Source organism: Neoarius graeffei, chromosome 15 (genome assembly GCF_027579695.1).
Source record: "Neoarius graeffei isolate fNeoGra1 chromosome 15, fNeoGra1.pri, whole genome shotgun sequence".
NCBI classification, from domain to species: Eukaryota; Metazoa; Chordata; class Actinopteri; order Siluriformes; family Ariidae; genus Neoarius; species Neoarius graeffei.
In genome coordinates this window covers 10,035,612-10,050,979 of record NC_083583.1, presented here as the reverse complement: position 1 = coordinate 10,050,979, position 15,368 = coordinate 10,035,612, and the positions used below count along the sequence as shown (strand labels likewise).

Below are 15,368 nucleotides of genomic sequence, written 5' to 3'. Positions count from 1 at the left end.
GAGTTTCGAGCTGCTCACTCATTGGTTAGGACTTCATTGTCGGGACAGAAGGCCACGGCAGTGTATGTTTATGTAGGAAGTGACAGATGACTGATTAACCAATCAGATTTTGATTTATAGTGGGAGGGACCAAAAATTTATCGTCCTCGGCCTTCTCGAAGGCCAACGTGAGCTTAACCGTGAGTTGTTCATCAGTAGTGTTGGCGAATGCTAATAAAGCAGTCAAGCCAGTGCTATTGAGAGCAAGTAGCACAGGCTAACAATAGAGAAACTAAGATTTCTGTCTCCAGACTCTTCTTCCACACTCGCTACAGTATTTTTCACTCAGACTTAAGTATTCATTTCCCTGTGTAATTTACTGAGTTACTTTTAAAATCAGCATCGACAGCTACACACAATGGAGCGACCTGACAGCCTGCCGCTAATCCCTTACAAAATCCTTTGCCCTGTTGCTTTTTTGGTGTCTGGCTAAGTTTTAGCTGAGCTCAAGTCCCAGCTGTAATAGTAATCATTCGTCACTGTTCAGCAGTATTTATACCTCGGCTCTGCAGTCCAGTCTTCACCAGATCATTCAGTCTATGAGTTTGGTACTCTGTGAAGGCCTCCTGTAACTAATGAAGCTGTCTCTTGTATGATTTGACAGGGTTTTACCCAGAAAAAAAATATATCAGAGCGGTGCTACTGATGCGGAGTCCTGGCCCAGTCTGTAGGCCTGGCTGATAGGGGGTCTGGGTGCATGCTCCCCTGGAAATTTTAGAAATTAGAGACTTCAAATGGTGAATTCTGGTGGCATCTAGGGCTGATTTAGGCACAATTCAACATGATTAAATTTGCTGTTTTTTACCTTATCAAATATGCAAGGGGCAAAATTTCATCTCATTATCTCTAGCCGCTTTATCCTGTTCTACAGGGTCGCAGGCAAGCTGGAGCCTATCCCAGCTGACTACGGGCGAAAGGCGGGGTACACCCTGGACAAGTCGCCAGGTCATCACAGGGCCGACACATAGACACAGACAACCATTCACACTCACATTCACACCTACGGTCACCAGTTAACCTAACCTGCATGTCTTTGGACTGTGGGGGAAACCGGAGCACCCGGAGGAAACCCATGCGGACACGGGGAGAACATGCAAACTCCGCACAGAAAGGCCCTCGCCAGCCATGGGGCTCGAACCTGGACTTTCTTGCTGTGAGGCGACAGCGCTAACCACTACACCACCGTGCCGCCCCGGGGCAAAATTTAAAGGGCAAAATTAAATTTGAAATGAAAACACTAGAAACAGTCAATTCAGAGAAATATATTTAATTTTATCGCACAACAAAAAACGCAGAATGTTGAACAATATAGCAAGCCTCTTCATTTCCCAGTTCCAGGATGCCAGGAACAGAATCGAGGGTGAATCACACAACAGCGCCATCTAGCAACCAGCACCTAGAACGTGGTTTTATACATGGTTGCGAATGGCAGTCAGTGCACGAAGCGAAACCCTTTTCACTTCTGGGTTGAGTACCAGGATAATCTAGTGTTATATATTACAATATCTTCCTATTTCTATAGTTATTACTCATTTTCAGAGGGGAATAGGAGATACAGGGTTAGTCAAAATTATCCATCCATCCATTATCTGTAGCCGCTTAGCCTGTTCTACAGGGTTGCAGGCAAGCTGGAACCTATCCCAGCTGACTATGGGTGAGAGACAGGGTACACCCTGGACAAGTCGCCAGGTTATTGCAGGACTGACAAAGAGACAGACAACCATTCACACTCACATTCACACCTACGGTCAATTTAGAGCCACCAATTAGCCTAACCTGCATGTCTTTGGACTGTGGGGGAAACCGGAGCACCCAGAGGAAACCCACACGGACACGGGGAGAACATGCAAACTCCACACAGAAAGGCCCTCGCCGGCTGCTGGGCTCAAACCCAGGACCTTCTTGCTGTGAAGCGACAGTGCTAACCCCTACACCACCGTGCCGCCCTCTGCATTGTTTAGTTTATGGTATTGATGTTTGTGTGTGTGTGTGTGTATGCAAGTGACAGTGTGGCACCGATATGGCACAATGCGGTGGAGTGCCACGTATCCACACTTTGGGGAAAGCCCTGTTTGAGTTTTGACAACCTGTGAATATCCCATGCTTCAGATCCACGGCCTTCCTGTTACCCGTCTGCCTGTTTCACCTGCTTGCTCAGCTCCCCTGGAAAACCCTGATCTTCTGCTTGCTTTTGTTTAATAAATCTACTCTGTCTGCTGAGCTGCCAGTCTTGAGTCTCGTTTTGGGTCCACTTAACACTCGATTAATGAACATATCACTCGCTTCCTCTACGCAGCCTCCAGCACATAACATAGTTTTGTAAAACTGTGTCACTTTGAGAAATAAATTCTCATAACTCTTGAATACATATGAATCAAGGTCAGTGGCGGTTTAGCGAGTGAGGACGTACAGGAATGACAACATGATATTCCAAATCCCATGACTGATAAACCCTCATTGTTGGTTTCCAGAGCAAGTCCCTTAATCCTCCGCTGCTCAGCTTCGATTTGATAGAAGCATGTTCCCAAGGAAATAAATGCAAATCTGAAAACATAATATATCCAATAGCTTTTTGGATTTGTGTTATTCAAATGTGTTTATGTGCAAGCATGAATGTCCACATAATCAGGAGCTCTTCGACCTTGAACACAGCCGCCGAAGGACTCGGGTCTCTTCCCCAGAGCCATACGTCTGTAATCCACTTTGTGTGGACACAAATCTGCAGTAGAATTACACCTGCAGTTTCCGTAAGCTGCCATAAGCAAAGGCAAGACCAACACAAGGCTTTTGACTGGGCGCTCATTTACAAGTTCAAACTGAAGTTAACCATAAAACCCTTGGGAGCTTCTCAGACAAAAGCATCATGAAGCCCAATCGAAACCCAGCATTCCCATGAGCACCTGCTTGCTTTCTTTTCTAACGTCACATGGAAAGAAAAAAAAAAACCAAAAACCACTAAATATGTCTTTGCAATAAGCATCTAAACATACTCGATAAATATTCATCTTCCTATGTTCCTGCTTCAACTCGGAGGTCATGCACGAACAGCTTATCAATCAATCCAGAGCTGAGGCTGTTTCAAGGGCAAAATAGGTTTTGTTTCATTTGCTGTCCTCAAAGGAGCACTTTGCATAGCAATGATCCCCAAACTCAATGAAAGTGTTTATTGAAAGCATTACTGGGAACCCACTGAGGGTTTTGTGTACACAGTGGTGTGGCATTGCCGCATTGTTTTACATTCACTGACTGATTGATCTGTCATCCTTGTAAAACTGCAACCATACCGCTGGCATCTCTGAGGTATTTCAATGCCATTTTGTGCCACTTCTTTTCAAATCAAAGCACTTTGTTTTCTTTTTTTAACGCTACCTCAGCATTTGTTGATGGCAGTGTGTTAAAAAAGAAAAAGTCAAAAATTAATTCAAGGTGGATTAGTGTATCAAAGTGAGTGTCAGAAAGGAAAATATTAGCTTATATAGGATTTAGGAGTTGCATAGACTACAGGGTTCTAACTAGACCAAAATATCAGTGTAGTGGCACCAGTCATAACGGCCAGGGGTTCAGGAGCTGCCTTAGGCCACCATAAAAATTTTTCAAAATTGCCAGGGACCAGCACATATTACATGCATGGTGTGTAAGCGCCTCTTAACATGGATGGCAATTTACCACGAACACAGCATAAGGAAGGAGGTAAACTGGACTAGCATGATCAGTGACAATCTCCACACCAAACTACTTGGGCAGCTCTGCACTGGGCGCTTACATGGACGGGGAGTGGAGTATGTCCCATGGTGGTGCGCTGTTGCCGCCTCATGGGGATAACAAGAGAAAATTCAACAAAAGACCACATTTTCAAGCTTGACAAGTCTTTTCATTAGTGTAGCGGCAACTTTTAGAGGCATGTCAGCAATATTGTGGGCGTAGCGGTAATGAAACATTGCGTATTGGCCCAATACGCTGAAAAGACCTAGTTAGAACCCTGGACTAGTCGACTAATAAATTCATTAGCAAGGTGGAAAAATTAGCAAGGAAGAAGCAAAGAAAGCAGGCTAAGTATAGTGTGAGTTTAGAATTGTGCATATCACCTGACTTTGGCTAATCCAAAGTCCAAAGGGGGAAACCATGGCCTAATGGTTAGAAGCAGCTTTGGGCCCTAAAGTTTGATTCCCTGGACTAGCAGTAATGGCTGCCTTTGACCAAACCCCCAATTGCTCCCCGGGCTGCTCTAGGTACATTGTACATCACTCTGGATAAGAGCGACTGCTAAATACATGTAATGTAATGTAACGTAATTCAGACTGTCCATCCATCCTTCCATTATCTGTAGCCGCTTATCCTGTTCTACATGGTCGCAGGCAAGCTGGAGCCTATCCCAGCTGACTATGGGCGAGAGGCTGGGTACACCCTGGACAAGTCACCAGGTTAGCACAGGGCTGACACAGTGCTGACACAAACAACCATTCACACTCACCTATGGTCAACTTAGAGCCACCAATTAACCTAACCTGCATGTCTTTGGACTGTGGGTCTACGCAGCCCATGCAGACACGGGGAGAACATGCAAACTCCACACAGAAAGGCCCTCGCCAGCCGCTGGGCTCGAACCCAGAACCTTCTTGCTGTGAGGCGACAGTGCTAACCACTACACCACCGTGCCGCCCCATAATCCAGACTGATATTTGGCTAATCCAGACTGACATGGAGAAGCCATGGCCTAAAGGTTAGAGAAGCAGATTTGGGCTCTAAAGGTCACTGGCTCAATTTCCTGGACCTTATCCTCAACTGTTCCCCAGGCTACTCTGGGTATATTGTACATCACTCTGGATAAGAGCATCTGCTATATGCCTGTAATGTAATATTTGAATCTTACTGAGGTGGACAGGTCTGTTTCATGGTATAAGCAGTGACTTTGGACCACCAGGGGGTCCCATGATTTTTAAAATAGCTACGCAAAAAAGCACACTTTACTATCATTTAGCAAAGAGGTTTATGTATCTGATAGTTTTAAGGGACCCTCTTGTGGTGTGAACAAAATAGGTAATGCAACTAGATAGAGACTGTAACTAAAGTCACAGTAATTTGTGCTAGCTGACCTTTGTCAAATGAAGGTCAAGGAAAAGTTATGCCCTGCTGCCCTGAACAAAATAAAAAAAAAACTGATTGAAAAAAAAAATCATGAAAATTGCCAGAATTATAAGTGATTGAAAAAAAGCCTGTTTTTCATGGATCATTCCAGTTTGGTGATCCTGATCAGCACCAAAAGTCATAGCAACGTAATTCAGCCCAGAGGTATTCTTCATATGAAATTTGGTGATGACTGGTGGAAAACTGAGGGTGAAATAGCATCCTAAAAAATGCAAGAAGAAGAAGACGGTGGCATAGTGGTTAGCACTGTCGCCTCACAGCAAGAAGGTCCTGGGTTCGAGCCCAGCCGCCAGCGGGGGCCTTTCTGTGTGGAGTTTGCATGTTCTCCCTGTGTCTGCGTGGGTTTCCTCCGGGTGCTCTGGTTTCCCCCATAGATCAAAGACATGCAGTTAGGCTAACATGGGATGGCCTTGGGCTGAAGTGCCCTTGAGCAAGGTACCTAACCCCTGACTGCTCCCTGGGCGCTGTAGTGTGGCTGCCCACTACTCTGGGTGTGTGTGTGTGTGTGTTCACTGCTTTAGATGGGTTAAATGCAGAGGATGAATCTCACTGTGCTTGAAGTGTGTATGTGACAAATAAAGGTTTCTTCTTCTTAAAAAATAAGAAGAAAGATCCTGAGTGAGAGTACCAATTTGCGCTACCGCTGCTAGCGCAAATTAAAAAGCAGAAGAGGAGAAATAGATTTTAAACAATGGTAGGAAATGAATGCTAATTCATTAGATTTGTCTGCTTTCTGCTTCTGCTTGTTGATATCGTGGAAAAGCTAGTAGCTAGAGTTAGCTAGTGTCAAGTATCTAGTTTTTTTTATTGTTTAGTAAACTGTATTTCATTCATCCAGGTTAACTCTTGTATGTATGATATGAGTGGTAAGGGTGAGGGGCCCCTGAGTCACAGTGCTCAGCGTAAATGAGTTTGAAAAGTAACATTTTAAACAATATCTCAATGAACACAAACAATTTCCAAAATGTTGAAAAGACAAAGTTTAATATAACATCTGTTTAACTTATAACGTGAAAGTAAGGTTAATAATATAAACTGCGATTACACATTTTTCAGCTTTACTCAAATTAGGATGGTGCAAAAATGAGTACACCCCACAACAAAAACTACTACATCTAGTACTTTGTATGGCCTCCATGATTTTTAATGACAGCACCAAGTCTTCTAGGCATGGAATGAACAAGTTGGCGAGATTTTGCAACATCAATCTTTTTTCATTCTTCAACAATGACCTCTTTTAGGCCAAATAAAAAAAATAGTGTGTTTCCGATAACCCGACCGAGCGAGAATTTCGGCAGCGAAATTGCCGACCGTAAAGTTTTTATTACAAATTTCCCTCGATATTTTAGTGTAAGCGGCATTAGTTTGTCATAATTTTTTGTTTCAATGCATTCAAGTTGTGAAAGAAACGATAAAAAGTAAAATGTTTCGCCACTTCTATCAGCCCTCCTGCATAAACATGGAAGCGCACTTGTATACTGAAGGAGGAAGGCAAAACTGAGCCGAGCCGCCATTTTGAATCCTCATTCAAGGCTGTAATGCAAATTGCTTCCTCTTCAGTATACAAGTGCACTTCCATGGCAGGGAAAAACACTACATTTTGCCGCCTATGTAGTCCCCTATTTATACAAATAGGAGTCATTCAGGATTCAGCCATGTTTTTGCTCTGTGTTTTTGCTCGACCCAAGTTCTACAGTAGGCTAGGCTAGGCCGGCTGCTTTTAATGGAAGTAGCCTAGCCTAGGACGTTATTGTCACGTTATTTCTTGATAAGGTGTTTTCACGTTATTACATGAAAATATCATGAAATAACGTGATAATTTCGTATCATGAAATTACGTGATGTTATGTTATTACATGATAAATATATTGTAAAAATGTGATAACTTTGTTAATTATCTTTTCATGTAATTACTTGATTCTAAGCCAATTTTTTTTGAGTGTGGCAGCAATACGCTTCCGTAGATCATAACTCGAACTCTCGCGATATTTTTTTTTATTCGTTTAAAGATTTAGAACACTTTTATTTTATTACGATGTGTGGTATAAAGGATTCTGTGCCAAAATACTATTTTGTAAGATGTTTACTTGTGTTAATTTTTTCGAACAAAATAAAAAAAATTAAGAAAAAAAAAAACTTTTTCCTACCTACCGACCTTATTTTAGTATTTCATGTTACCGGAAACACACTATCTTTTTTTTTTTTGGCCTTAGTGACTGGATGCTGGATGAAGAGTGATGCTCAACTTGTCTCTTCAGAATTCCCCAAAGAAAATAATTTCTTTACACCACAAAGGTGAAGGCTACAAGAAGATCAGCAAAGCTTTACTTATCAGTCAGAATACTGTAGCAAAAGTGGTACAAAAATTTAAGAAAGATGGAACTGCAACCATCTCACAGAGACATCCAGGTCATCCACGGAAGTTAACACCTCGACAGGAGCGTCTTCTGATGAGAAGGGTTGAAGAAAATCAGCATGCAAGTTCACTGCAGTTATCTAAAGAAGTAGAAAGCCAAACTGGGGTGACTATTTCCCGTGACACAACACGGCGTACACTGCAGAGGAATGGCATGCATGGATGCCGTCCACGAAAGAAGCCTCTCCTAAAGCCCAGGCACAAAAAAGCCCGCCTAGAGTTTACCAGGGCCCATGCTGACAAAGATGAAGACTACTGGGACTCTATACTCTGGAGTGATGAGACCAAGATAAACGTTTTTGGAACTGATGGCTTCAAAACTGTATGGCGTTGCAAAGATGAGGAATACAAAGAAAAATGCCCGGTGCCTACAGTGAAACATGGTGGTGGCAGTGTCCTGCATGAGTGCTGCTGGTGTCGGGGAGCTGCATTTCACTGATGGCATCATGAATTCACAGATGTATTGCTCTATACTGAAAGAGAAGATGCTACCATCACTCCGTGCCCTCGGTCGTCGTGCACTTTCCCAACATGACAATGATCCTAAACACACATCTAAGGCCACTGTTGGATTTCTGAAGAAGAACAGGGTGAAAGTGATTCAGTGGCCAAGTATGTCTCCTGATCTGAACCCAATCGAACACCTATGGGGAATTCTGAAGAGACATCATTGATTTTTAATGGTGCCATCATTCAAAATCATGGAGGCCATACAAAGTACTAGATGTAGTAGTTTTTGTTGTGGGGTGTACTCATTTTTGCACCACCCTAATTTGAGTAAAACTGAAAAACGTGTAATCTAAGTTATATTATTAACCTTACTTTCACGTTATAAGTTAAACAGATGTTATATTAAACTTTGTCTTTTCAACATTTTGGAAATTGTTTGTGTTCATTGAGATATTGTTTAAAATGTTACTTTTCAAAGGGGGTGTACTCATTTACGCTCAGCACTGGAGTCACTTAGGGCCACACATGTTCAGAAAGGGCCCTGGAGGTTGGAGTTGAACACAACAGGAAAACCTCCCAGATGTTCCTGCAGATGTCGCATTCTCCATCTAAGGAAGGTTGCTGTATTGTCAACGTGGCCTCCTTCAGTGTCATACACACCTCCTCCTCCCAGTAAGCCGTGAACAGTGTAGGCATCATGGTGCAGCAGTGACATTTCTGGCTGCTCGGAGTGCGCAGGCTCGTAAACAGCTGTTGAACCATGATCTCTGGAGACGCTGCACTTCACACCTTCCTGGCTGGCTCGCTGACGTGCTGTCATTCCAGTTCCGGTGCAGTTTATGGGTGCTGCTAAGCCGAGACCTGAGGGCTTTGTGGCTCATTACCTTCACCAGAACTGCATGACCTGCTTCAAGATGGGGAAATATCCACAGAATCTGACCGAACCACGAGTGCTTAACCTATACTAAGTCATAAACTGTTAAAACACACACACAAAAACATTGGATGTGCCAATGGACATGAGCTTCCATGCTGTGCACTCTCAGTTTCAGAATCAGTGACTGCCATGTCTGACATCAGGTCTTCCAACCTAGTGCATTTTAAAAACTGGAGACACCCTAAACACGATAACATTGTACACATATTTATTATTCTGCACATTTATGTTCATTGATAACTCATCTCATCTCATTATCTCTAGCCGCTTTATCCTGTTCTACAGGGTCGCAGGCAAGCTGGAGCCTATCCCAGCTGACTACGGGCGAAAGGCGGGGTACACCCTGGACAAGTCGCCAGGTCATCACAGGGCTGACACATAGACACAGACAACCATTCACACTCACATTCACACCTACGGTCAATTTAGAGTCACCAGTTAACCTAACCTGCATGTCTTTGGACTGTGGGGGAAACCGGAGCACCCGGAGGAAACCCACGCGGACATGGGGAGAACATGCAAACTCCACACAGAAAGGCCCTCGCCGGCCACGGGGCTCGAACCCGGACCTTCTTGCTGTGAGGTGACAGTGCTAACCACTACACCACCATGCCACCATTATTTAACAGCCTGGATGTGAAATGCAATCTGATATGTTCTTGGCTACACTAATAAAATAACCTAAAATTATAATACTAATATGAATATAATCCAAGCTTGTAGTACTCGAGTCTGACTCATGCTCTAATTTTAAGGACCCATGACTTGACTTGTTGGACTTGAGCACTGATGACTCGGACTTGGACTCAGACTCATGCATTAATTGCATTCGGACTCATAAATTGGAGACGAGGACTCGGATTTTTTTCTTTATTTTTTTGTAACATGCCATAATAATTTGTCATAAGATATTTATATCTACATTAATTTTTATACTAATTTTGTGCAAGAGAATGCACATTCACCTGTTCATACGTCATGTTCAAGAACAAGCTAACGTTAATGGCGCTAAAATGCCTGGAGAGAACGCCCCTAGGATTGTCCGCTTTGCTTATACAGACTTCTCATGCAGTGGGAAAAAATGCACTGCTATGTGTTCCATATGTAGAAGAACTCTCGAGGAGACGACGGGGACAACCTCGAACTTCAATCGTCATTTGGCAAGACTCCACCCAGAGAAGGAAGTTACATGCTATGTTCATTGCTCTGTTGATAGTGGGCGGGGTTTGCTGAGTGATGAACTAGCTTTTTATCTGTAGCCTATTAATTAAAATGGGGCAGTCGAGCAGTAACGTCAGTCCAACACGGTAGCAGAGACGCTTTCGCATAAAGGCAGCAACAGCCACCGTCAAATGGTGCGAGTGGAGTCTTATTCTCAGACTCAACTTGGATCAATAGTGGACTCGACTTGAAATTTTCTTTAATGACTTGAACACTGGGGCGGCACGGTGGTGTAGTGGTTAGCGCTGTCGCCTCACAGCAAGAAGGTCCGGGTTTGAGCCCCATGGCCGACGAGGGCCTTTCTGTGTGGAGTTTGCATGTTCTCCCCGTGTCCGCATGGGTTTCCTCCGGGTGCTCCGGTTTCCCCCACAGTCCAAAGACATGCAGGTTAGGTTAACTGGTGACTCTAAATTGACCGTAGGTGTGAATGTGAGTGTGAATGGTTGTCTGTGTCTATGTGTCAGCCCTGTGATGACCTGGCGACTTATCCAGGGTGTACCCCGCCTTTCGCCCGTAGTCAGCTGGGATAGGCTCCAGCTTGCCTGCGACCCTGTAGAAGGATAAAGCGGCTAGAGATAATGAGATGAGATGAGATGAGACTTGAACACTGGGGCGGCATGGTGGTGTAGTGGTTAGCGCTGTCGCCTCACAGCAAGAAGGTCCGGGTTTGAGCCCCATGGCCGACGAGGGCCTTTCTGTGCGGAGTTTGCATGTTCTCCCCGTGTCCGCGTGGGTTTCCTCCGGGTGCTCCGGTTTCCCCCACAGTCCAAAGACATGCAGGTTAGGTTAACTGGTGACACTAAATTGACCGTAGGTGTGAATGTGAGTGTGAATGGTTGTCTGTGTCTATGTGTCAGCCCTGTGATGACCTGGCGACTTGTCCAGGGTGTACCCCGCCTTTCGCCCGTAGTCAGCTGGGATAGGCTCCAGCTTGCCTGCGACCCTGTAGAACAGGATAAAGCGGCTACAGATAATGAGATGAGATGAGACTTGAACACTGGGGACTCAAGACTGGACTCGGACTCGAGGTTTAGTGACTCGACTCCAATACTGATATAATCTCACTGCTTAATGTCATAGTCTTGGAAGGAGACACAAATCTTAATTCCGACAGCATCGACAGTTTGAATCATTCCATTTGAGAAATCTGCATGAGGGAAATCATCATCAACAAGGTCAGACAGGTTCAACATATTTCTATCAGCTTTGCACAACATGACTGCAAGATCAAATATTAGTATCTTTTACACACACACACCCCACTACGCACACACACAACGCCAACCTCCTTCCTGTGAGCAGTCTTTCTCACCCTAGCCTAACCCGTTGTGACACTCAGAGCCTCTTAGAAAATTAAGTGAAATATTAAACTTGGTCTTCAAGTCGAGGAGGAGTGGGGATGGGGGATTCGGGGACCATGCTGTCATCCATATTCATGTCCTATTATGCACTGAGATGTGCAGAGCAAGTACAGACATCCACTTTTCACAACTCACACTGATCTGATCTGAAGGGAAGCTGGAATTATAGGAAGAAGTGCACTTGCTTTGGTTTACATAATGCCAAACTGGATATAAAAACAAGTGCTTTGGATATAAGCATACAAATGATTCACGGTGACCGGCATCGAGTAAAGCCCTTGAACATTCTTTTTCATGTTATTACATTTTATCTCGTGCCATTTGCTGGTGTTATTGAGTCTAATATGGACTACAGAGTGTATGCTTGTGCTTCTAATTAAACCTAATGCTCTAAATTCCCCTCCATTGCTATTGTAAGGCCCTGGGGGACTGTGTTTGCTCTGGATAATGCAACAGCCCGGACGAAACCGACTAATGAAAATGAAATGCACTCTACGGTGATATCAGAGTCGATAAAACACATTACAGTAAAAAGGCAAAGCCTTGTGTGGGTTTGAAATGTGGATTGGGGCTGTTTGTGAAAAACAGTGCACCATCGAAACAGTTTCCAGGTTGATAGTAGTGAACAAACCTTATTACACAATAACATTGTTGATTTCACGATTGCTATTTGTCAGAAGTTGATTTGTTTTCTTTAACAGCAGCTGTAATTCAAATCACAGTCATGTTCATGTTTATTATAGACTTCAGATACGATATATATAATAAACGTTTGTTTTGGGGGGGGGTTTAAAGTTATTTAATGAAGAAAATGTACAACCCCAATTCCAAAAAAGTTGGGACACTGTATAAAACTTAAATAAAAACACAATGTGATGATGTGCAAATCATGGAAGCCCTGTGTTTCATTGAAAATGGTCCAAAGACAACATATCAAATGTTGAAATTGAGCAATTTTTATTGTTTTAGAAAAACATACTCATTTTGAATTTGATGTCAGCAACACATTTCAGAAAAGTTGGGACAGGGGCAACAAAAGACTGAAAAAGTTGTGTAATGCTAAAAAAAAAACTAATTTGGTTAATTGGCAACAGGTCAGTAACATGATTGGGTATAAAAAGAGCATCCCAGAGAGGCGGAGTCTCTCAGAAGTAAAGATGGGAAGAGGTTCACCGCTCTGTGAAAGACTGCGTGGGCAAACAGTGCAACAATTTAAGAATAACATTCCTCTATGTAAAACTGCAAAGAATTTGGGGATCACATCATCTATGGTACATAATATCATTAAAAATTCAGAGAATCTGGGGAAATCTCTGTATGCAAGAGACAAGGCTGAAAACTGACATTGGATGCCTGTGATCTTCAGGCCCTCAGGAGACACTGCATTAAAAGCAGACACATGTCTGTAGTGGAAATCACTGTATGGGCTCAGGAACACTTCAGAAAACCATCGTCTGTGAAAACACTTAATTACTGCATCCACAAATGCAAATTAAAACCAGATATAAACAATATCCAGAAACACCGCCACCTTCTCTGGGCCCGAGCTCTTTTACGATGGACTGAGGCAAAGTGGAAAATTGTCCCGAGGTCTGACGAATCAAAAGTAGAAATTCTTTGTAGAAATCACGGACACCACGTCCTCCAGGCTAAAGAGGAGAGGGACCATCCGGCTTGTTATCAGTGCACAGTTCAAAAGCCAGCATCTGTGATGGTATGAGGGGGCATTAGTGCACATGACATGGGTAGCTTGTACATCTGGGAAGGCATCATTAATGCTGAATGATATAAACACGTTTCAGAGCAGTATGCTGCCATCCAGACAAAACCTGTTTCAGGGAAGGCCTTCCTTCTTTCAACAAGACAATGCCAAACTGCTTTCTGCACATATTAAAACTGCATGGCTCCAGATTAAGAGTCCAGGTGCTAAACTGGCCTACCTGCAGTCCAGACCTGTCTCCCATTTAAAACATTTGGTGCATTATGAAGCGCAAAATATGACAAAGAAGACCCCTAACTGTTGAGCAACAGAAATTGTATATCAGGCAAGAATGGGACAACATTTCTCTTTCAAAACTACAGCAATTGGTCTCCTTAGTTCCCAAACGTTTACAGAATGTTGTTAAAAGTAGAGGTGATGCAACACAGTGGTAAAAACGCCCCGTCCCAACTTTGTTGAAAGTGTTGCTGACATCAAATTCAAAATGAGCAAATATTTTTCAACAAACAATAACATTTCTCAGTTTCAACATTTGATATGTTGTCTTTGTACTATTTTCAATGAAATATAGGGTTTCCATGATTTGCATATTATCACATTCTGTTTTTATTTACAGTTTACACAGCATCCCAACTTTTTTGGAATTGGGATTTGTATACCTGTTGATAACATCAATGTAAAGACATGTTTACTTAAAGTTTATGTTTTTCTCGTGTCAGTGCTTTGGAAACGTTAGTATTGTAAGTTTTCCAACAGAGGGAGCTCTTCAGGACAGAGGATTTTTCTCTAACATGACCAACCTTCAAGAGAGATAAGGAGAGGCTGACGAGGAAACGATTGCTTATCGCATTTATATAACCTATGTGATGTAAGTAACAGGAACTAAATTGCTTCGTGGAAGCTCTACAGCAATAAAGGTAACTATAAATGGATAAAAAAGTATGATTTGTCATTATTTAATAAATATACTTTATAAATGTTGGCAAATTGCTGTGCTATAAAAGGAATAAAGCACTTTGTGATATGCTCTTATCGGAAATTATTATACATACAGGCCACTTTTTCCATGGAATAAAAACGTGTTCTATTCCCTTCTCGCGGATTTCATTCACTTGGTTCGATAGCATGCAATATTGTTAGCATATCGCTTATCCTCAGTGTATTACGCCACTCTACTCAATGGAGAATGAACATGCAATATTGCTACAATATTGCACGTTGTCAAGACAACATGACGTTACATGTCAGAGACATAAAACTTCCACACTAGCGAGCGACTGTGACAATTTGTAAACAAACATTTGCTTAGTTAAAAACAAGATTTTGAGACAATTTTGGCTGCCAGGTCGCTCCGTTGTGTGTTGATGTTGATTTTAAAAGTAACTAAGTAAATTACACAGGGAAAATAATAATATTTGGCTTGACTGCGCTAGCGTTGGCCTTTGCTAACGCTACACTGGCTGGAAGGTAACTAGACTGCAGCGCTAACAGCACTGAGTCGCAGGTAAGCCAGCGCTGGCCTTTGCTAACGCTGCTGCTCAATGCTACACTGGCTGGAAGGTAACTGGACTGCCGTGCTAACAGCACCGAGTCGTGCACTGTTAAAAATGTCTGTAGAATTAACAGTGAATTTATGTAAAATCATGACATAAAAAAACTGTAAATACAAAAACAATGCAGCAGTGTGTAATTTACATCAATATACTGTAAAACTCCTAACCAAATACCACTGTTAATTTAACAGTAAGAATATGTTGAATTGATCATTTTTTTGTAGAATTTACAAATTGTTGTAGTTTAAACACAGACAAACTGTAATACTAAAACAGAACGTGATAGTTAAAATTACATCATTGCCCTGTTAAAATTTTTTTTTTTAAATGTCAGTAGAGGCTCTCCAGCACATTTCGTAAAACTCTAAATCAAATAAAATATCCGTCTAGTAGATCATTGCTTGTAACCATCATTTTGGAGCCACAAAAACCAATAATCGAGAACACTCGCAATTCATTCCTAGATGCTTTTTTATTGTACAATGAATATCCGTAAAATTAACAGTTATGTATTGATTATTGTACA

At 42.5% G+C, this 15,368-nt stretch overlaps 1 protein-coding gene across 1 annotated transcript in view; it reads left to right on the top strand.

Moving 5' to 3' along the window:
• Window positions 1-8,810: 8,810 nt before the first annotated feature.
• Window positions 8,811-15,368, top strand: part of eif4g2a (eukaryotic translation initiation factor 4, gamma 2a) — a 92,983-nt gene continuing 86,425 nt past the window's right edge. The window contains exon 1 of the mRNA XM_060941904.1: window positions 8,811-8,860. Within this exon, the coding sequence (XP_060797887.1) occupies window positions 8,811-8,860 (50 nt within the window). The remainder of the gene's footprint in view (window positions 8,861-15,368) is intronic.